Consider the following 23,432-nt stretch of genomic DNA (forward strand, 5'->3'; position numbering starts at 1 on the left):
GTTAGTTTGTTTTCTAATTGTACAATTTAACAGCCAAATAACACAAGTTCTTATCCCAAACTACTATTTATACAGAAGGCAATAAACAGTTCAAGTTAACCAGAATTTTTAATAATGTGAGGGAAGTACTCTATTTTCATTTTTATCCGTGTACATTATTCAGTTCTAAAGGAGTCTTGTGCTTTCAGACCTTGAGTCAATTGTATGCTATTATTTTATTTTTCCACATGTACTATTTGCTGTCCTTTGTTGTACCAATTTGTCAGAGAAGATTCCTGAATTTCACAGGGCTGGACTAGATGATCCTCGGGGTCCCTTCCAACTGTACAATTCTGTTGTTCTAATTTCTTCCAGTATCTTGTTATTATAAGCCTGGCTGCTAGTAGAAGAGAATTCATTAAAGGTTTAAACTGTAATTTAATGCTGTCTCCATGAAAAAGATTGAGGAAAGCCAGCTGGATATTTAGATACATTTTGTTCAGTACGTGCTTTTAATTGGACAAATACTTCCTCCCGGAACTGAGACACTTTCCCATGTGTCCATTACATGTCTTGATTAGAACCTAACATTCCACACCCTCTCCAACATTTTAGTGAGGAGGAGGTGCTAATATGGGCTACCCATACCAGTGTGATATGTCATTTTTGCATTATATAAAGTACTGCCCCTCTCAAGGCCAAGACTAGTTTCAAAGAAAATTCCCTCCACATTGAGGTCCACACCTTCCCACATCCACCTTAAACCATCTGCTATAACCATGTCTATTAGGATTAACATATTTTAATTGCAGTTTCCTGCAGTAATAATAAAGAAACACTAAGCTACTGTACTTTTCAGGGCTTACATGACCCATCCTTTCTCAACCACAATACCCCTCCTGCAATGCAAATGGTGGATTTTATTTGCATTTGTAAGGCAATTGTATTCTAATGTTGGCATATAGTACTTGAGGAAAAAACACAAGAATTTTTTTCAAGAAAAAGAGCCTGCTACAACCTTTTGCTTTTCGATGGACATTCTTGCACATTACATTAAAATCCTGGATTTCTTAAGTGTTTTCTCTTGGCAATATTCTCATCGCCGTAAGAAAAGCATTAATGAGTTCAAAATTAGCCATGAAATCCTTTCAAAATGAGCCAGTCTTTCTCCATTTTTCTGAATCCAGAGAAATCTCTAGAGAGAGAGATGTACCAAAGCAGACCCCAAAACAGCTTCCCTATCAATTAGGAAGTCCCTTCTTTGTTGTCTGGAGAAGGGACTTCCTGGATCATGTGGCTTTGGGGTCTTCCCTTGGGCTGACCTCTCTAAATTACAGTGGCACCTCGAATTACAAACACCTCAGGTTACAAATGCTTCAGGTTAAAAACTCCACTAACCTGGAAGAGTTACCTTGAGTTGAGAACTTTGCCCCAGGATGAGAACGGAAATTGTGTGCCGGTGGCGCAGCGTCAGCAAGAGGCCCCATTAGTGAAAGGACGCCTCTAGTTAAGAACAGTTTCAGGTTAAGAATGGACCTCCGGAACGAATTAAGTTCGTAACTAGAGGTACCACTGTGTTCTTTCATGGGTGTAGACAGGGGGGGGCAGGAGGGGGCAGCTGCCCCCTCTAGAAGCAAAAAATTATTGTATTTTACAGACCATAACCAATACTTTGCCCCTCCAAAAACTGAAGTGGAAAGGGCTTTGCTTTAGCAAGAGCAGCTCTCCACTTGCTGGGGGCGGGAACACAGCTGTAACAAAAACACATCAAATAAATAAAGCAAAGTGGCTACCAGTACTTAAGCAGTTAAGACAATGGAGCAGAATATCCCTTCAGGCAAGGTCCACCCTATTCACCCTATTGTTATTCAGTGGGAGTTGTTAATGGGCATTCAGGGATCGCATTAACAGTTCTATTGGCGATTTAATGAGGGTGCAGAGGATTCAATTTGACTAAGGTGGCCCTGCAAGGCTAAAAGGAAGTGAATAAGAAGGGGGGGGCTGTAGCTTTGATAGACACAGTGATGTTTATAAAAAGCATTGGTGTTCCAGTCTGCCCCTCCTCCTGCATCTGTATACTGTAAATCAGGGGTGGCCACCTCCCAAGAGACTCTGATCTACTCACAGAGTTAAAAACTGGGAGTGATCTACCCCCTTTTGGGGGGTTCAGGTCAAAGCTGTTGAGTTTTTTTAAGGAAGGGAAGCCCTGTTTTGGGGGGTTTAGGTCAAACTTGTTGAGCTTCTTTTAGGAGGGAGGGAGGCCCATTTTTGTTTACGGCTTCAGGTCATAGTTCAGCTTTTTTTAGGGAGGAGGAAAAATTTGGGTGAGCTTTTTTTAGGGGTGCCAGTGATCTAGCAGTGATCTACCACAGACATCCAGTGATCTACTGGTAGATCACAATCTACCTGTTGGACGTGCCTGCTGTAAATCAAGCAGAGAGAAAGCTGCTTACAAGGCTCCTGTACATCACAGCGTCACCCAGAGGCACCCACAAATGTGAGTTATCCCTCTCTCTATTTCTTCCTTCCTTTCCTCCCTCTTCCATCCTCAATAAAATACTGGGGGGGGGCAGATAAGCCCCACATAGAAAGCCCATCAACATGGGGGGGAGGACTCTTTAAAATACAGTATTTACCAGTAATTTCTTTTTGGGGGGGGGCACCTAGGCCTCTAGGAGTTGGCTGCTATGCCTAGGACAATTCAAGAAAGCAGAATCATGCATATGCTATGGTAATATATCAATAGAATCATGGAATTGTAGTCGGAAGGGACCACAAGGGTCATCTAGTCCAACCCCCTGCAATGCAGGAATTTTTCCCCAATGTGGGGCTTGAACCCACAACATGGTTGAAATATTATGCTGATATGCAGCAACGCCTCGGAGCCATCGAGACTGCGGCCCTGTCTTGCCTCGCCCTCGCCTGCCCTGCCACCCCCTCTCGCCTGCCCGACCCTCCCATCCTCTTGCTGCAGAGTTCCAGCTTCACAGCATCACCCAGAGGCACCCACAAATATGAGGTATCCCTCTCTCTATTATTCCTTCCTTCCCTCCCTCTTCCATCCTTAATAAAATACTGGGGGGGGGGGGCAGATAAGCCCCACATAGAAAGCCCATCAAAATGGGGGGGTGACTCTTTCAAATACGGTATTTACCAGTAATTGGGGGGGGGGAGGCACCTAGGCCTCTAGGCGTTGGCTGCTATGCCTAGGAGTAGGACAATTCAAGAAAGCAGAATGATGCATATGCTATGGCAATATATCAATAGAATCATAGAATTGTAGTCGGAAGGGACCACAAGGGTCATCTAGTCCAACCCCCTGCAATGCAGGAATTTTTCCCCAATGTGGGGCTTGAACCCACAACATGGTTGAAATATTATGCTGATATGCAGCAACGCCTCGGAGCCGTCGTGACTGCGGCCGTGCCTTGCCTTGCCCTCGCCCACCCTGTCACCCCCTCTTGCCTGCCCGACCCTCCCGTCCTCTCCAGCCAAGCAGGGTAGCCGCCGCCGTTGCCAGCCCCAGAAGCACAAGGTGGCCGCTGCTGCCACCACGATGTCGTCAGGCCAGCTGGCCCTGTAGCCCCCCACGTTCCCACTTTGTGGCCCCGCCCCTGAATGATCATGGCTTGCCCCCCCCCTAGTTTTGATCCTGGCTACGCCCTTGTGTTCTTTAGCACTCATCAGTTACACTCTGACACTTCTCATTGGCTGAAAACAATGAAAGGCAGGAGCAGGCTCCTACTCACAATGCAATTGCTTTGAATGCATGCCTGAGCATTTTGCCGCATAACTTTGATTCTATAAAGGCTGCAGATATTCTTTTAAAAAAGTAAAGCTCAGAGTCCACAGTCCCTACTGACTCTGGGCCTGGTACAGAAGTACCCCCTCAGGATTACACCAACACACTAATCTTTTTAGGCTGCAATAACTGGGAACCGTTCAAGCAGCTGTACAAAATGGAGCTAAGAAAATATCCTGTTTTTCTGCTGAATTCCATTAGGAGTCCAGATTTAAGTGGATGGTAGTGATCTTATCCTTAAGGTGCAAGTCACAACAGGCTGCTGAGGGTTCCAACTGATCATTCAGGATCCTTATGAAGAAGATTCCTTGTCAGTTGAAAAGATTCCTCGGTTGGCACTTCCTGAGTACTATGATAGCAGACAAATGATATGATTAATAAAAAGCTTCTTGTGTCGATTGGAATCATTTTATCTACTTATTTGGGGCAACCCAGTCAGATGAGTGGGTTACAAATAATAATAATAATAATAATAATAATAATAATAATAATAATAATAATAATAATGCCTACTTTTAAATCACAGCTGCTCTTGAAGTTCTCTCAAACTTTTCAAAGTTTCAAAGCATTTGGGCATTTCACAGTACAACCCTATACATGTCTATTCAGAAATATAGAATCATAGAATCATAGAGTTGGAAGAGACCACAAGGGCCATCCAGTCCAACCCCCTGCCAAGCAGGAAACACCATCAAAGCATTCTTGACATATGCCTGTCAAGCCTCTGCTTAAAGACCTCCAAAGAAGGAGACTCCACCACACTCCTTGGTAGCAAATTCCACTGCCGAACAGCTCTTACTGTCAGGAAGTTCTTGAGTTCAATGTGACTTACTCTGAAGTAAGTGTATTAGACTGAAACCTCTGCATTCATACTTGTCTTTTTTTATCTGCTGCTATAGACTAAAATGATACCATTCTGTCCATTTGGAGAAAGCTAGCCTTGAAAGCAGGCTGTAAAAGCTGGAGGCCAGTGAAGATGTAATGGCTTTTGATTATTCAATTGCACCTGCGCTGATTTCTAATGTTGTACTGTGGGTGCCGCTGGCTGGCTGTGGGAAAATATGGCCTGGGGACAGTTTAGCACTTTGGGGAGTGTTTATGCTGCCATTTAATGATGGGCCACATGGTTTGAAGATGTCGTGGCCTCTGGTTCCAACGGCTGCTACAGCTGATGGTCGTTGGCAGCCCCTCTCCAGCCTTTGCTCCAAAAACATGGCAAGGAGAGACCTCATCCCACATGCCCATGCACCCCTGCTGCAGCACCGTCAATTTCTCTGCTAGAGAAAACAAGGAAATTGCAACACCAGTTCCCCTCCTTCCTTGTTCTGTCAGCGAATCATTTCCCCTGCTCTTCACCTTACAAGTGCAAGCAACATCAGATCAATTAATCATATAATACTACAATATTCTGAATCCAACAAAGCAGTGGCGCTGATGTAGTTTGGGAAACTGTTTTTTTTTTTTTGTTTGTTTCGTTTCGTTAATTACAATCTTCCCTTGTCCTGTGGTTCGAATATGTACTAATGTTTCATTACTTTTAGGTACACGCCACTTGACTACGCCTTGCTGGGAGCTCATCACGAAGTAATTCAGTTCATGTTGGAGCACAGTGCGCTATCCATAGCTGCCATACAGGACATTGCAGCTGTAAAAATCCAGGCTGTTTATAAAGGATACAAAGTTAGGAAAGCTTTCCAAGATAGGAAAAATCTTCTAATGAAGCACGAACAGCTGAGGAAGGATGCTGCTGCCAAGTAAGTGGCGCACGTGTGTGTAAAAAAACCCAACAAAGAACCTCTTTAAAATGAAGTAATCCCCGAATACCATTGTGCAGAAAACCTGCTATTTCTCCCTTTGGCTCTGGATTCATTACTTTAAAACAGTGGTCAGCAAACGTTTTCAGCAGGGGGCCGGCCCACTGTCCCTCAGACCTTGGGGAGGGGGGCAGACTATATTTTTTGGGGGGGGGGAATGAACAAATTCCTATGCCCCACCAATAACCCAGAGATGCATTTTAAATAAAAGGGCACGTCCTACTCATGTAAAAACATGCTGATTGTCCACAGGCCGGAATGAGAAGGCCGGAATTGGGCCGCATCTGGCCCCCAGGCCTTAGTTTGCCTACCCATGCTTTAAAAGGATAGGCATAAGGAGGAGAGAACAAGAAGCATGTTAAAAGCTACAGCAGCAAATAATGAAATGGTTTCAAAGGAATGCCTCTATAGAATTAGTGGAATAGAACACTAGGAGTGCCAGAAAGCTTTAGGAATGGGGAGTAAAATAATACTAACAAACTAATAAATAACATCAACTCCACCTGTATATATAAACTTTTGGAAATAACTGCACCTATGTAAGTTACTTACACATTTTATCAATATTTTTGCTCATTATTAGTCTTCACTCTCATTTAAAGTTGTTCTGTTATCTGTAATATTGGATTGTGGACATTAGGCATATTCCCACATTTTCTTTTGTCACAAGGTGACTTTTAAACCAGTGGAGATCTACACGAATAGATTCATCTTATGTTTTGGCTTCTCTAGCACCATGTGCTAGGCAAGGACAGCAACAACGAAGGAAAGTTTGCTGGGAATAATGCATCCGAATTCAGTGAAGCTGTTGAGTTAGAATTCTTTAGCACATTTTGATACTGTTGTATTGTGACTCACTAGACACTAGGAGTGACCCAATACAGAAACTAATTTTCCCACTTTGGATATTTGCAGTAGACTTCCATGAGTTTCAGGGTTCATGTCTGAAGCAGAGAGGCGCAGGTTCTGCACACAGTTTAGAACAGTCAGGCTTCTCATTCATGGGTACAGGATGGTCTTCAGATCTTTGCCCTGAAACCTGTGGGCATGTAAATTGGGTAGTGATCAGGGCTACACAATAAGCAATATTCTCCCGCTCATCCTTCCATAGTTACACATGAACAAACAGAATGCCCCAATAGGGCTATAATTTTGTTCCAGTTTAGCAGCAGTGGCCTCTAGCCCTGGGAGTGCATCATGCCCAGTCTGATTGGGTATCTTATTTAATGATGACCTGCACAGTAATGTGACATATCTTCTACAGTGGTACCTCGGGTTGCGGACCCCCGATCCGTTCTGGGGTGCTGTTCGCACCCTGAAAAGTCCACAACCTGAGCGGCAACACCTCGACTGAGGTTACTATTTTCCTATTTCATGCTTCTGTTAAAGAGGCTCTAGCTCACAAAAGCTTGTGGCAAAATACTAATTGTTTGTGGTCTTTAAGAAGCCATGTGACTCTTCATTGTGTTGAATTGCTCTGTTAGCCAGCCTGCCAGATGGACTATGGAGTGACAAGGCTAAGGCTTCTACTGAAGCTGAATGTACCTTGCTTGTCTTGTTTCCTTTACAGAATGATGAGGGGAGCCCTCGTCTGTGTGCCTCTTTGAAAGAGAAGAAAATAATTGTGCTATGAATAGCAAGGCCTAATTTATCAGATCAAAAAGGCAGACAGATCTATACTGGGTACAAGACAGATGCCCACATGCTTTCTGTTTGGTGGTATTATTATTTGAGAGTGAGCTACTTCTGTCAGTGCCAAAGGCTGAATGCTGAAGTGTCTCAACTTGCCCAGAGTACAGTCTGTGGCTCCGTCAGCAGCTTTTCATGCACCCAGATTCAATCAGCTGCTTGATAAGATAGCAATGACAGATAAAATTCGGGCTTTTCCTTGACACCTTGTACTGAAACTTCACCTCTTGCTATTACTTGTGAATCACAAGAACCAATAAAGGCATGCTGCATAACTAGCCTGTCATTTATCAACAGTCTATATAACCCATGTTGCAGCATTAAAAGTTTAAAAAAATCAGGGCTACATGATACTACCACTTCTCTACTTTATAGTATTTTTTTTTTTACTGCAGCTAGTTTTATTGGTCATGGTGCTTTATTTATTTATTTTAATTAAAATATATGCAAGCATCTCCACGTAAGGTGATATATAAAACAATAGCATCAAAATATACAATACAGTGGTGCCTCGCTAGATGATATTAATTCGTTCCACGGGTCTTTTCTTATAGCGAAAAATTTGTCTAGCGAATCCCATAGGAATGCATTGAAAAAAAATTGATTTTTTTTTTTGCCCATAGGAACACATTAATTGAATTTCAATGCATTCCTATGGGAAACCGTGATTCGCTAGACGAATTTTTCGTAAAACGCATTCGTCTAGCGAGGCAAGCTCTGCTCGAAAAATCATTTCATTAAGCGGACATTTCGTTAAGCAGGGCATTCGTTAAGCGAGGCACCACTGTATAGTAAAAACCAGAATACAATCAAGTAATCAAAATTTACTTAAGAACTACAAATTACATACGTTTTGCTTGAAGCAAGGGGTGGACGGGCGTGGCGTGGGCGTGTTCCAGAATGTGAGTGCTACCAGAGAAAAGGCCCTCTCTCTGGTTATTGCCACCCCCAAACTGTTCCCGCAGAAGGATAATAACCACATCCACAATAGGCAATGTGCCTAATTCCCAGACACAGGAATCACCCACCCACAAGATTCACCTTCCGTTTACTGACTCCCATCTAGCCCACCACTGGATTACTGGTCCAGAACCTGCATTAACACACCTGACTCAGATGATGCAGAGAACAAGGGGAATACTGTCCTCCAAGTTTCCTAATGACTGTTTCATATAGATGTTAAATAGCACTGAGAACAAGATGGCACCTAGTGGCACCCGAAAGCACAACATGCCAGGGGGCTGAGCAACAGTCACCCAATGTTACAAATGCTCTAAAGCTGATGGTGAGAACCAAAGGGGGTTCATCTTTTCCACCCAGCTTCCTGGTGAGTTCTCAGCAGCAGTATTGAAGTGAGGACAGAGGAGCAATCGTGCAGCTTCTCTCTCCTTTTCCTGGCTTCTTTTTTAAAAAGGGGGGGGGGAATCCTATTGTTTTCCTGCATTGCTCCTGGCCTTTCTTAATTTTCTTACTGGTTAGGGGGCAGGTTGGGACAGGGAAGATAAGACGTGTAAGGCCCTTTAGTTTTTTCCCTTGTAATTCAATAGGGTGTTTTCAGTGTTATAATTTTCATGCTAAACTACTTTACAGGGTTGTTAATCCACTAGAGGAAAAGTGCGGCACAAGAGGGATTCTTGTTCGTTTGTTGTAAATTCTCATGTTTCCAGGAGTGCCTTTCATTTTAATACTGGGCTTCAGACAATTTTAATGAATTGTTAACAGTATAAACTATTGCTTATAGGAAACGCGAGGAAGAAAACAGAAGGAAAGCCACAGAACTGCAGAAAGAAATGCGGGACTCAAGGGCCAGCAAGGGCCAGGTTCAGCAGCAGTTAACTTCTGAGACAGAGAAGAGTCCCTTGAGACTTCAGACTGTGCAAGGCTGCGTCCAGCAAGGGGATGAGGCCCTTGGTAAAAGGCCTCCCTCTGGCAACCTGTGTCAAACCCAAACAGGGAAAGCCAAGAGAAACTCAGCCACAGTCTTGCCAAACAAAGTGACTAGCAAGAACAAATGTCACTCTGAAGAGCTGTTTGGCGAAGATCGAAAAAAGGAAATGGGTTTGTAATCTCAGTGTCGTTCTTCTTCTTATTATTATTTATTAAATTTATATACTTGATTTGTTTTATTATATTTCTATGCTGCTTTTCATTCAGATCAACCCCAAAGCGGATTACAAGCAATAAATAATAATAGCATGATAGAACACAATAGAACATCGCAAGTATAGCATAAATCATATAGAATAATTAACAAATCATCATATGCCGCCCTTCTTCTGAAGATCATAGGGTGGTTTACAGTATAAAAATACAACATCCATAATATAACATCACCAACAAACAACACATACCCCAGACACATTAAGAAGGCCATAGATAATCAGCCAAAGGGGGGAGAGGAATGTTTTCGCCTGGTGCCTAAAAATATGCACTGAAGCCTCCCTGGGGAGAGCTGTCCACAAGTGAGGAGCCACCACAAAAAGGCCCCTTCCCATGTTGCCATCCTCTGGGCCTCCCATTCATATGGGCTGGTTGCCATTGTGTAAGGGATGGGCAGTCTAAGAGCAGCTCAGTCACTGTCTGGCCAATGAGTTGTTGAGGCTCAGGATTAGAGCAGACTCATGGGTGTAGCCAGGATTTGTTAGGGGAGACAGGCTTTATGTTGCAGGGGTGTGGGGGGAGGGGAGAGAATATCCATTAAGTATTTTTATTGATTTACTTGATTTGGGGGGGGCAACTGATCCCAGCCCCCCTTGGCTGTGCCCGTGGGCAGAGTCCACCGCTTTATAGGATCAGCTGAAAAATGATGAGGCTGTTGTGTCACCTGACCAGTGCAGTGCCATCACCTGGTCTTCTGCAGCGCTTGTGTTGCAGCAGAGCAGAGAATAGGCCAACAGCTCCCCACTCCCAACAAGGTGCCTTATAAAGAGAGAGCTCAGGGTGTCTCCAGTTTCAAGACTTCCGCTTCATTGCTTTGCTACCTTAATATCAAAAGAGGGTGACATTCATTCCTGCCATCTCCAGAAGAATGGATTTCCTTTTCATTCTTTTGTGAGCTCCCCTTTGCAAAGGATGTTCCTTTATTGGGGGTGATTAATTATATAATTACATTTCATAAGCTCTTATTGAATAGAGTAAGGAGAATACGTGATTGCGTGAATAAGTTCCGTATTGAATAGTTTTGATAATGCACTTCGTTCCATGAACTATTAGATCTGCAGATAATATCAATGAGCATGAATTAAATTCTTAGCAGAAAGCTGTACATAAAAACAGTTTTAACCTTTTGAATGCTTTGTTCTCTAACTTTCATGGTCTTTTTATTTTAGTTATGAAACATCTAAACAATGTTTTCATTTTAAAACTGGTTCCCCTACCTTGACTTCCAAAAATGATCCCCCTTAAGCTTTTACATTTACCCTAACTGTATTGTGTCTCAGTATTTGTCAATCTGACTAACTGCTTTTAGGAAATTAGAATTATTTAAATTATTATTTATCTTTGTCTCCCTAGACGTATCCAGGGAAAACAGCAAATGCAAGACTGTCTGCGCCCCTTCTTCCCGTTCCAGGAGAGAAAAGGATGGGCATCAAGTTGTATCTGCTAGCTCAAGCAAGAATGGTAAAAAGCACAAGGAGGCTACTGTGAGAGCAAATGCCACCTTTATGCATGCCAGGAAAAGGCATGACTCTAGTGCTAAAGCTGGGGAAAGATTGGAAAATCCAAGTCAGTCATTAAACAACAGTATAGACCATTGTGAAGAAACAGGAGTTTGGGTTCAGAATAGTAAATGCACTGATGGAAGCACAATGAATTCAAGACACTCTGAGATGGCCCTTAAAGGCACCCCACAGCAGCAGAAGGCAAAAAGCAAAGATGATGAGAAATGGTCCAGATCTGGATTCAGCAGACCTGGGAGTGCCAAAGGGAGAGGTGTGAATATCAGAAAGGACCTTTCAAGTGCTGCTGTTACACAAACCAGTAAGGTGGCAAATAACAAAGTCTGTCCTTTGCTGGTCAATGATGCAAGGACTGCAAAGCTAACACCCAGCAGGCGGTCACTGGACAATGGCTGTGGAGACACTGCAAAAACCGGCAGGCAAGCTCTAACGGCCCCCAGGAATTCAGAACATCAATTGCACTTTCTTCATTGCAAGAGCCCAGCTACTGAACCTGTCCCCTCAGAGGTCTTGAAGCGGGTAATTGAAACGGAAAGGGCAAGGAAAGAGCTTTTCCAGAAGAAGAACTGTGCTGCTGAAATAATTCAACGGGCTTGGAGAAGGTACTTATTTATTTTGCTTTATTACAAATATTTTTGACCCTTTATCAGTATAGATCCAGAGAGGGATACAGAACACAAAATGAAAGTAACCAACCAAAACATAAAATAAAGACCACACACTAAAATACACCATCAAACAAAGAAACCAGAAAAAGCAACAGAGAATGTTGAACAATAACCAGCTTACAAAACGCAAAATGAGGGGACACTTGGCTATTTCTTCCTGTTTAGCTGATTTCGTTTTAATTTCCACTTCTCGTTTCATCAAGTCCTATACAGTTGTGGCTATATTTGAAGTTCTGGCATTCTTGATCAACATGAAGCCAGGCTTGCAGTTGATGTATCAAGGGCAGTAGACAGAGGAAAATAAGTCGCTATGCCGGATGCATTAGTGCGTCTCTTTTCATCCTCTAGCCACTTCATGTATTAAAAGGGCATGTCAGTGAAGGATGCATGACTCAAATATCCTCTTTCCATGTTTTCGGATATCATGTGAAAGGGGAACGTGCATCTAATATGTTTTTGAGACAAGACTTGGCCTTGCAAGAAGCCATGCTGGCTTTTGCTTCAGCAAGACTTGGTCTTCTATATGCTTGGTTATTTTATGTTTAACAATACTTTCCACCAGTTTTGCCAGAACAGATGTTACGCTATAAGGCCTATAATTTCCAGGATCCCCTCCTTGTTATATTGGCTACTTTCCAGCCCTCAGGTATGGAGGTTGGATCTGGGGGACAAGTTACATACACCAGCAATTTCATATTTGAGTTCTTAAAGAACTTGCAGGTGGATGCTGTCCAGATCCATTGATTTGTCAGTTTTAATTTTGTCTGTCATGCCTAAAACTTCCCTCATCACAATTGTCTGTCTAAGTTCTTCAGACTTGCCTCCTGCAAGTTAGTTCAGGCACTGGGATCTGTCCAATATCTTCTGTTGTCTCTCTGTTGCTGGTTGGCTGCAGCCATTTCCCCATGGGAATAGTGGAAATTGCCAGCTTGTTACGGGAACACTTGCCTAACAAATGATTTCCTGGGAGTGCATTGTGCTCAGAAAGTGGGACCTGTGTGTGTGCTCATGAACTGCTGGTGACAGACCAAGAGCAAGACCTTGGGGACACAGTAGGTAGCTCAATGAAGATGTAGTAGATCCAGTGCGTGGCCACCATGAAAAAGGCAAAATCCATGCTTTCCATTAGAAAAGCATCTGAAACTAAATCTCTCGCCATACAATTTGTTGGTGCAACCGCATTTGGAATACTGTGTACAGTTCTGGTCATCTCGCCTAAAAATAATAATTGTAGAGTTGGAAAAAGGTTCAGTAGAGGGAAACCAAAATGATCCAAAGGGATAGAGCGACTCCCCTATGAAGGAAAGTTACAGCGTTTGGGACTTTTTCGTTTAGAGAAAAGGTAAGAGGCGATATGCTAAAAGCAGGCCTTTGTAGGGTAGCCAAGTATCCTTGCCTTGGGCCCCAGAGGACTAAGCTGGCCAGCTGCTTTTTTTTGTTCGATTTTATAACTTTATTCTAACAAGACTTGCATGGGACTGGGTAGAAGTATATAAAATTATGCCTGGCATGGAGAAAGTGGATAGAGAAAAGTCCCCGTCTGCCCTCTTGTAACACTAGAACTCATGGACTTCCAATGAAGCTGAATGTTGGAAGATTCGGAACAAACCCAAGGAATTGCTTCTTCACGTAGTGCATAGTGATGGCCACCGACCTAGATGGCTTGATAAGAGGATTTGACAAATTCATGGAGAAGAAGAGGGCTGCCATTGGCTACTAGCCATGATGGCTCTGCTCTGCCTCCACAGTTTGAGGCAGCAATGCTTCCAAATACCAGCTGCTGGAAGCCACAGGAGAGGAGAGGGCAATGGGGGCTTGAATTCTCCCTGTGGGCGTCTGATAGGCCGCTGTGAGAATAGTCTCATGTCCTTACGGTGACATTGTGGCATGCTGGCCCACCTAGAAGGAGCTACCGGTAAGTTCATTTCTTGAAATCCAAACATGGGCCTAGCAATAGTTGAAACACACAGTTAATGTCTAAGTTCATGTGTTTTTCCTTAAAACTTCTTAGTCCCTTCCTTCTTTGCTGCCCTTGGTAATAATTTAATTGTAGCAAAGCAGATATATAGTGCATGCAGAACGAACACCAGGTCACAGAAAACAGCTATCAACATTATTTTACCACATTCCATCATAAATACAGAATTAATGGGTGATATAGATCCACATCTTCACAAATCTGTGTTGCCCAGTCATCATTATTCATCTTTGCCCTTCCTCTGAGCTCAACAACTACCATCCATGCAGTAGATTTAGCTCTTTTCATTCCAATCCACAATGCAAGCAGGGGTTGCAAGTTAGCTACAATAGACATGTTGCGGTATAACAACTGACTAAGGTGGCATGTATTTCTATTACTGAACGTAATTATGAGCATCAACAAAACCGAAATAATACTATTTTAAGAAAAACAACCCAAATTATGTTGTGGCACTATGGCATAAACTTCGTTCAGTACCTGAATCACCCAATAGATTGTAGGTCAAAGGTCTGGGAGAAGACCACAGCATGGACACCACCCCCACCCCCAAATGACCCTCAGGAGGTGGGACCTGCTAGGCTGTTGGTCTTATTGAGTTTCCCCCCCTTTCTGGATTGGAGGTTCTTCGTAATTAAGACAAAACATAAATACGTGCCTGGCAAGCTTTAAGTTTGATGTTAGGTATATCAAATTAATGGCTCTTACTATTTAACTCAAACCTTCTTTTGCTGAAGAAATCTCTTTGTCCCACAGAAATGATCCAATTAAGGGGAAGTTTTGTTTTCCCAGTTAATAAAGTGAAGAGGTTTATGGGAAACTTTAGGGTTGATAAGAGGACACTTAAAAATGAGCATTCCTCTTTCTTTTCTTCTTCCAGCTACCAGTTAAGGCGACAGTTTCTTCAGCTTTTTAGTGTCAAGCGGCTGTGCAAGGACAATGAAGACAAGTGGCAACAAGAAACGGCTGCCTTTTGCATTGAGGTCGCTTGGAGCAAGCAGCTGAAGCAAACCCCTTTGAAATCCATTTCCTCCAGCAAAAACCTTAAGTCCACGAACAAAAGCAACTCAGGTTTAAACTCTACACAGAAGCCATCCACCTTGAAGCAGATATACGGTATGAAAGCATTTTCTTGGGTACAGTACTTATTTTGAGGAGTTAAGGATTTATTTATTTGTGTCATATTCTCAGTTTAAAATGTTGGAACTTCAGCATCATCAGAAATAGATATATTTGTCCTGCAGATGTACACTATCTGAATATGTTTGAAACAAGAGCTGGGAATCCACTGCCCACAGAAACTGGCCATTTCCTGAGAAGTAATTAGGCTTAAAAAACAATACAAAGCCTCCATTGGTGCCAGTGAAAGCTTTTTAAAAACCTAACAGGAGTTTGGGGTTTTTTTAAAAAAAAAATTAACTCTTCCCTGCCTCACACACTGCGAACCCCCATCAACATAAAAACCCAAGCATCATTTAAACTGTTCAGTCTTCCTTCTGAACAGGTGGCATTCTCAGATGGCATTGCAGCTGGCCTAAGAGTAAGGGTGGCAACAAAAGGTTAAATGAGCACTCTAGTACAGTGGTACCTCTACTTACGAATTTAATGCGTTCCGAACGCACATTCGTAAGTAGAAAAAAATTGTAAGTCGAATCCCATAGGAATGCATGGAGAAAAAATTCGTAAGTCTATCTAAAATGTTGTAAGTAGAAAATATCCTATCTAAACCGCATCCAAGATGGCGGACGGAGCTCCATTCGTAAGTAGAAACATTCGTAAGTAGAGGTACCACTGTAGTTGTATTTACACGGTTCAGTTTTGTTATGTCCCCCTCTAAAGTTGAACAATAACTACAGTAGAACAAAGAGTGAAAAATGTAGAAATACAAGCACAAATGTTCACCCTCGATTTGAAAACTTGTTCTTAAAGGGCGCTCTCAAGAGGGAAGAGTGTATCATCCAGTGAGACCTCCTTCTTCAAAATACAAGCTTTCTGAACTACAGATACTATCAGGTACTGCTTTGTTGGCCTAAAAGTCAAAATTGGTTGATAGCTGTGTGGCCTTAATTACCGGTAAATGTGATATATTTGGTTTAGAATCAGAATGGGCCAAACAACATCAGAAACAACTTAATTCCTTCGGCTTTATTGATCAGGTCCATTCACTAGATTAGGGGGTGGACTTGGACTTTATTTCTTACTTGCTACAAGAGTGTGCATATTTTGGATTAAACCAACAATCGGGAAACCTTCCTCAACAAAAGTCAATTGATTATTTGGAATTGGGACGAACATTTCTTTAAAATATGCTGTAGATGGCTACAAATTACAGTGGCATTGTTCCTTATTATTAAATTGTAGTATAGGATATTAATTCATTTTGATGACGCTGAAATGTTGATCTCCCTCCCAGTTAACTTGCTGTGACTGGAGACCTTTGTAATCTCAGAAAGCTTCTTTGTTGTGCCCTCCTGAATATAGCTTGGGGAGTTATCAAGTCTTTTCACCTGCCAACTTTCACACAGCCATCTACGCAAGGCCTTAAAACTTCCTCAAATGTTAATTCAACTTGCGCCCCACCCCCAGTCTCCCCCTCGAGTTTTCCATACAGTCCTATTGTAGGCCTTGCAATTTCACGATGCATTTGCTTTTTCATAACTTGGTGATGAGTAAGACAGTGATAGGTCTTTTGCCCAGTCTGTTAAGAACAGTACTTTCATTCACCAGATGGTGACTCGGGAAACTTTTGCCCTGTCTAATGACAGTACATTTTCCTTTAAGCATGAGGTTTTTCAAAGAAGTTCAGAACTGTCAGGAACCAGAGACCTATAGGGTGTATCTGACATGTTTTAGAGTGAATTTGACTCTACTTGATGTGTGTCGCAGAAGTGATATGAAATCCCTTTAAAAGTAAGGTATCTTGTTGAGAAGTGGAAGAATTCAGTTGATGTGTAAGTGCCAAAGGCAAGGGATAGATACCAATAAAAATCCAACTTAATTGTCTTTTAAACTTCTGCTAAGCTTGATTTGGAACATGCTTTCAAAGCCCAGACCCTGCACATTTAGTGCGAGAATCCTTAGAAGGTAACTCAAGGTTCATAAGAATGTAATAAAAATTACACCTTCTTGGCCTTTAATAGGCTATTCAAGAGGATCTTTTGCAACGAGCTGGTTGGCTATACTTAACTTTAAACATTGAAAACATATGGCTGTGTTTGTTGCATTTCCGATACACTTCTTATTGGGCATGAGAGTAATGACTCTTCAAGTGATAAAAAATTTCAATGTGCAGTGTAACTAATAGTGGTAAACAGAATTATTTTTCTAGAAAAAAGGGTGCTGGAACTCACCATGAATACCCCCCTTGTTCTCTTATAATGGCAATGGCACCACCTTAGAGGTGCTGGAAGTGAGTTTCAGCTGAAAAAAGCCCTTGTGGTAAATAAATGTTCTAAATAAAATTTTGCATATGAGTATTATAATGGTAGTGTTTGAACTAGATAGGCTAACCTAAAGAGCAAGCCGAAATAAACGTAGGTTCCTAAAGAATGGTTTAATGGTTTTTGGTTGGATGAGGCAGATTTAAGTCGCTCTGGTGCTCAATACAAGTTTATTAATGAGAGATATGTCAAGTATTTTCACTCCTCGTTGGCCAAACATACTAATTTGTAGTTGCTTTGCAGAAAATGGATTGCAGTACCTTTGCCTGCTGGAAAACAAAAGGAAAGTTAGACCATTTTCATCCACTATGAAACCTACAACAACAGTAAAAATGAAGCACACCAGATCAAGGCATGAAAGCAAGACTGACCTATAGCATAAGAGGAGAACCTATCGATTATATACGGACATATTAAAAATTTCTTTTAATAGTATTTTCATCATTGTATTCACCCAAGTGATCAAAAACAGTTCCAGATTCTGAAACTTCCACTCTCTCGAAAAACAATAAAATCCATTAAACTTTACATTATTGAAAACTTTCTGCTTACTGAGTGAACTGGCAACAACTACCGCAGAATACTCCCACCGTCACCATATAAATAAAATGAAAAAACACACAACCAATTTCCCCAAGGTTTGAGTAGGATTCCTTTTTTAAAAAAATCAGTAATATACAAGGCCCAAAAGGTTCACACCAGCCTAGCAGCAGAAATCCTCAATGATTTGCTCCTGCCTTCCTTCCTTCCAATAGAAGCAGATCTGAACCAACAGTACTCAAGACACCTTGCTCAAAAGTAGTCACAAGTCAGCAGTTCCACGCTGACAGATGAAGCCATTATCTTTTGTCAAACCACTGCATTCACCAAAATATCCAACAGGTTTTGCAGCTCTCTGCTAGTTTGGACAACGCTGTCTTGAACTTTATTATGAACTATGAAAATGAGCAAGTATGACAAAATCTCAGGCTAATAATAAAAAGATAGTTAAGACACTCCTCAGTTTTATAAGAAAAATAATATGCAAAAGGATTTTTTTTTTTTACTACATACGTCAAGAATAATGTGTTACAAAAGTTGCTGGGGGGGAGCTGGGAGGCCACCCAATGAAACTGGCATTTTTCCACAATCTCTTCATTCACCCTAGCCAACAAAGTGTTCACTCTCCTCCAGAAGCAGCTTTTAAAACTTCCTGCACAGTTCTCTTCTGGCCCTCTGCATCAGCAGCCTCTCTGTGAAAGTTCCTCCCTGCACGCTTATGGGGCAGCTACTATTTGCACTGGAAAGAAATCCCCCTTTGCACCAGCTTCAGACAAGGGATTTCCCTCAGGATCACAGAAGGAGGGGAGGGAAAACTTCCCTTCCAGGCCTGCTGCAATTTCAGAAGTTGTCAGTCTTCCTAGCAGACACTTTCCACCTTTGAAACGCAAAGACACATTTCACATCATGTATAGTTTGGCCCTTAGTGATGGCAGCAAGCTGCTCAGAACCAGCTGCTTTTGAATTTTTGGTACAAATACAGCAAAAGTAGCTTTTTTACGTGAAAAAGTCTTTTTAATGAAATGTAACTTCAATTTCCACAGAAAATTGACATTTTGCACTGAGACCTGCAATCAAATGCAGTTGTTCCCTTTAATATACTGTGTCAGCTGCACCAGATCCTGGGGGATGTGTGGCTAAGTATATATTGTAATAGTAATGGAGGTCTGTCAGCCACTGGTCTTGAGCTTCGCCACTCTTCAATACCTAGAATCAGAAAATAGAGTTACTGCTTGGTGTGTTTCAACATACCCTTGCTTCTGACTTTTACAGTTTTATAGATTTCCTAAATATAACAGTTACAAAAAGAGAGAGAATGATACAAAAACAAAATCCCCCTTGCCTTCCTCTTGGACAAATCAATCTAGTTAAGTTTGCCAGAGTCCAAATCTGTGATTTCGGTAGTTGTCATTCTTCAGGACTATCAGTAAAGTATTTTATAAAAGGATGCCATATTTCAACAAAATTGTCTACATCTTTTATATTATTCAATCCATGTAATCTTTGTTAATTTTTCTGATACAGCAGGGGTGGCCAACTTCCAGGAGACTGCGATCTACTCACAGAGTTAAAAACTGGAAGTGATCTACCCCGGTTTTCTTGAGGTTCAGGTCAAAGTTGTTGAGCTTTTTTTTTACAGAGGGGAAATGCTCCGTTTTAGTGGGGGAAGGGGATTAACCGCTCAACAAAATATTGCTGTGGAAGCAGTCTGCCGAGAGGGGGCGGGGCCAGGTGCTCTTTGGCGAAAGCAAAGGAAAAGGAGCTTGCGATTGACAGCGATCAACCAGTCGATCCCGATCAACCTGTTGGACATCCCTGTGATACAGCAACAGCCCATGCATTCTGATTCCAATGGGAAATAAGGTAAAAGGGTAAAGGACCCCTGGATGGTTAAGTCCAGTCAAAGGTGACTATGGGGTGTGGCGTTCATTTCGCTTCAGGCCAAGGGAGCCAGCGTTTGTCCACAGACAGCTTTCTGGGTCACATGGCCAGCATGACTAAGCTGCTTCTGGCCCAACGGGACACTGACAGAAGCCAAGGCACATGGAAACGTCGTTTGCCTTCCTGCCACAGCGGTACCTATTTATCTACTTGCACTGGTGTGCTTTTGAACTGCTAGGTTGGCAGAAGATGGGACAGAGCAATGGGAGCTCACACCGTCATGGGGATTCAAACTGCCGTTCGGAAAGCCCAAGAGGCTCAGTGGTTTAGACCACAGCGCCACCTGCGTCCCTCCAATGGAAGATACACAGATGTTCCAATCCTTTCCAATTCTGTGCCTCTAGTAGGGGTGCCACTACTAAAAGAAAAGTAATTAGTTCTTTATAACAAAGGTCAGATTGCCCTTCTCTAAAAATAATTAGCAATCCCAAACTTGGGGTGTATTCCACATGTTGACCCAGAATAAAGCTTATTCCTGTAAACACCCTTTGCCAGAAGGGCTTTATGTGAAATGTGGTACCTATACTATTGAAGCCTCTCCAGCTCAATGGTGGGATAGTTTTGCGACTGACTTTTAAGTGTCTTCTGAATACATTTTTTAAGCCAAAAAGCCTGTGTAGCTGCTTAACATTTCTTGATCAGCCAGTCATTTTAATGATTATTTTGAATAGTTTTTATGGTGTTTTATTGTACTTGCATACATTATTGTAAACTACCCTGAAATTCTATACAAGTTCTATACAAGTTGGAAGTATATGAATATTTTTATAAATATCACAATTTCATCTGTTTAGATGCTTTTCGTGAACTAGTGTTTGTTATGGAGAAAGCAATATCACCATTATTTATTTTCTCAAACACAACTTGGAACTCCCATCTCTGAAAATATAAACACTGGGTACAACTTTTCAGGCTCCTCTCATGAAGTAGGCAGGTCAGGGAAGAGAGATTACAGTTACATAAGAATGTAAGAAGAGTCCTGCTGGATCAGGCCTTTGGCCCTTCTGGTCCAGCATCCTGTTTCACAGCGGCCAACCAGATGCGTCTGGGAAACCAGCAGGCAAAATAGGAGCACAAGAGCAACATTTGCCCCTGCCATGGTTTCCAGCAACACAGCTAATTGGAATTACACAAATTAGGCTCTTTCCTGGTGTGCTGTGAAGAATTATTTCGGCTAATCAAAAGTTGCATTTAGTAAATTAAAAGAAAATGATTTTATAAGGCAACAATGTTTCCGAATTGTATCATTGTACTTGGGACACTTCCCTCATTATCCCTTCAGGTGTTATAATGCAAACCGTGTTGGAGGTACTAAAGGTAAAGGGACCCCTGACCATTAGGTCCAGTCATGACCGACTCTGGGGTTGCGCGCTCATCTCGCGTTATTGGCCAAGGGACCCGGCGTACAGCTTCCAGGTCATGTGGCCAGCAAGACAAAGCCGCTTCTGGCAAACCAGAGCAGCACATGGAAACGCCGTTTACCTTCCCGCTATAGCGGTTCCTAAGCAACGGGAGCTCACCCCGTCACAGGGATTCGAACCGCCGACCTTCTGATCAGCAAGCCCTAGGCTCAGTGGTTTAGCCCACAGCGCCACCTGGGTCCCCGTTGGAGGTACTAGGCTCTGCTTATTAAAGGAGAAATAACATTCCACCACTTTTGGTTGCTATTGACCCAAAGCTAACAATTTCATGGAGACAGGTTCACACACATATAAAAGTAACGACCAGCATCTGTTCATTCTAATAGTTCACTCCTTTTATTTTCAAACAGGATGTATTGTATGTGGACACACTGAGCTTTGAAACATGGAAAAAATTCCCTTATAAAGGAGATTCTTCAGATTTGGGGGGCGGGGCGGGGCAACCCTGCTTTTTAAAGAAAAGCAGCAAGGACTAAGGGCTACATATGCACGCTGCTTGTATGCTCCAAGCAGACTTTGGCAGCAGAGCCCTCACCCACTGCAACTGGGAACTGGAAGGACAGCTGCTTGCTCAGCCTTGGGGCCCAGTGGAGCAGGGAGATGTGACTGGAGAATGCACACGCCCCTCAGGTGTGCCTTTCTCAATCTCATCCCAGTTTCTCAGACTGCCCCTTTATACTTTAAACCAGCCTTCCCCAACATGTTATCCAGGCATTTTGGAAGCAATCCCCACCAACCTGAAGACAGCACTGATGGCCAGGAGAAGAAAGGAAAATTAGTCTTTGCTCTCAGAGGGCCCGTTGCTCTTTGCTTGCAAAGAGAAACAGGTCTGCTTCAAGGTATGTTCATCAGGCCAAGGTAAGTTAAACAACCACCAGGGACGCTAAAAACTAGCCTGAGCAACTAGTGATTGGGAATGAGTGCCTACCGTTATATCTTTGACAATCTGTTTCACCAGAAGTTCATTGGTCACCATATGACTTCGAAGCTGTCCGTGTTGCATTAGCAAGCGGAGGAGCTGGGCAAGGACAGGCAATTCCTCCGGACAGACTCTGCTCACTTGAAGACTCTGCAACATCAGCCTCAATACGCGAGGCAAGGCGGTGAGCACGGAAATGCAGCAACTCCACAATGCGTCCCTGTAGAGGAAGAAAGCACAGCCAGAGAGTCTATAAGGGAAACCAAGGGCACAGGAGTTATTTAAGCTCAAATTAACTTTCTCAGCCCACCTCTCTGAAGAACAAAATTAGTACTGTAGACTTGAGTTTCTAGTAAGAAAATGGCACACAAGATAAAATTGACAAAAACCAGTACACTAAAGTTACTTGCAAACCATTTGCACCAATTTGTCACCAGTTATAGTTTATAAAAAATATTTTTAGAATAGTTACCGGTATTAATATTTAACTACATAGTCAATTATATAGTTGTCAGGGGATTGTTGCAGCTACTCTCGAGTAAAGACGCTCCAGTCGGCTCTGTCTTTAAGAGTTTTATTGTGCATATTATTTACAGTGCAGAGATATCAGAAAACATGACTGCCTAGTCTGATTCAGAACCCGGCAATGGCGCTTGTCTGCTTTTGTGCCAGCATAATAGTCTGGGAACCCCGAAACACCGCCCCCTTGCCCTACGTCTGGGTGCATGATCCAACGTGGGCGCCGGAAGGGGCTGCGTTCCTTCTCCCGTCCTTTGGCTGGAGCGTTGCAGAGGCTCCGACACCTTGCTGTGCTGCCCTTCCTCCTCTGGCCAGCTGGGGCTCTGATGCGCCTTGGAGCCCCCTCTCCATTCTGCTCCATTCCTCATTCCCTCCTACTGACCAGCCACTTGCGCTGTCACTGGGCGAAGTGCTGGTCAGGATGACTGGGGGAGGGTCCCTGTAGGGAGTCCCCCTGACAATAGTCAACCATGAATACATTGTGCAAGAAAGAACAGATTAAGAAATTAAAACTGCCTGATATCTAACACGCACACAAGGAGCCGTGACCCAGTTCAAGCTTCCGGCGCTGCAAGTTACAGTAAGATTTCTACCGTTTGGAGAAAGGGTAGTAAATCAAAGAAATCCCAATTGAAGAGGTAACATTCCTGTCTGATTTATCTCTCGCTTACTTAAAAATCAGTTTTGTTTTTAAAAAGGCAGTTTCAGAAGAGCTTACTGGGAAGAACATTCTAGAGCAGGCACCCCCAAACTTCGGCCCTCCAGATGCTTTGGACTACAATTCCCATCTTCTCCGACCACTGGTCCTGTTAGCTAGGGATCATGTGAGTTGTAGTCCCAAAACATCTGGAGGTGCCTATTCTAGAGGGTTAGAAGAGAATTAAAGCAACTAGTTTCTTAGAATGCTGGTATTTGAAATCCAGCCCCCTTTTGGTTCCAAGGGCCAGATCCTCACCAAGATCTGTTCTCACCTGTTGTCACAACAATGTCAGGGGATTGACCGACCACTTTGAAGTGCCAAAGTTAGTACTTCACAGCGCTG

The 23,432-nt window shown here is 42.7% G+C and overlaps 2 protein-coding genes across 4 annotated transcripts in view; one reads left to right on the forward strand and one right to left on the reverse strand.

Annotated features, from left to right (window-relative positions):
• INVS (inversin) overlaps positions 1–17,578 on the forward strand; it is a 59,314-nt gene extending 41,736 nt beyond the window's left edge. Inside the window, exons 12-17 of the mRNA XM_035134212.3 lie at positions 5,323–5,535; positions 9,026–9,342; positions 10,798–11,566; positions 14,491–14,726; positions 15,540–15,623; positions 17,294–17,578. Of these exons, the coding sequence (XP_034990103.2) occupies positions 5,323–5,535; positions 9,026–9,342; positions 10,798–11,566; positions 14,491–14,726; positions 15,540–15,623; positions 17,294–17,427 (1,753 nt within the window). The 3' untranslated portion in view covers positions 17,428–17,578. The remainder of the gene's footprint in view (positions 1–5,322; positions 5,536–9,025; positions 9,343–10,797; positions 11,567–14,490; positions 14,727–15,539; positions 15,624–17,293) is intronic.
• A 137-nt stretch (positions 17,579–17,715) lies between these two features.
• Positions 17,716–23,432, reverse strand: part of TEX10 (testis expressed 10) — a 33,021-nt gene continuing 27,304 nt past the window's right edge. For all 3 annotated transcript variants that reach the window (XM_035134216.3, XM_060282147.2, XM_088655928.1), the window contains 2 exons: positions 21,881–22,091; positions 17,716–18,796 (listed from right to left, as the gene is read on the reverse strand). In XM_035134216.3, the coding sequence (XP_034990107.2) occupies positions 18,683–18,796; positions 21,881–22,091 (325 nt within the window). In that variant the 3' untranslated portion in view covers positions 17,716–18,682. The remainder of the gene's footprint in view (positions 18,797–21,880; positions 22,092–23,432) is intronic.

The sequence above is a fragment of the Zootoca vivipara genome, chromosome 12, assembly GCF_965207765.1.
Source record: "Zootoca vivipara chromosome 12, rZooViv2.hap1.1, whole genome shotgun sequence".
In the NCBI taxonomy this organism is placed as follows: Eukaryota; Metazoa; Chordata; class Lepidosauria; order Squamata; family Lacertidae; genus Zootoca; species Zootoca vivipara.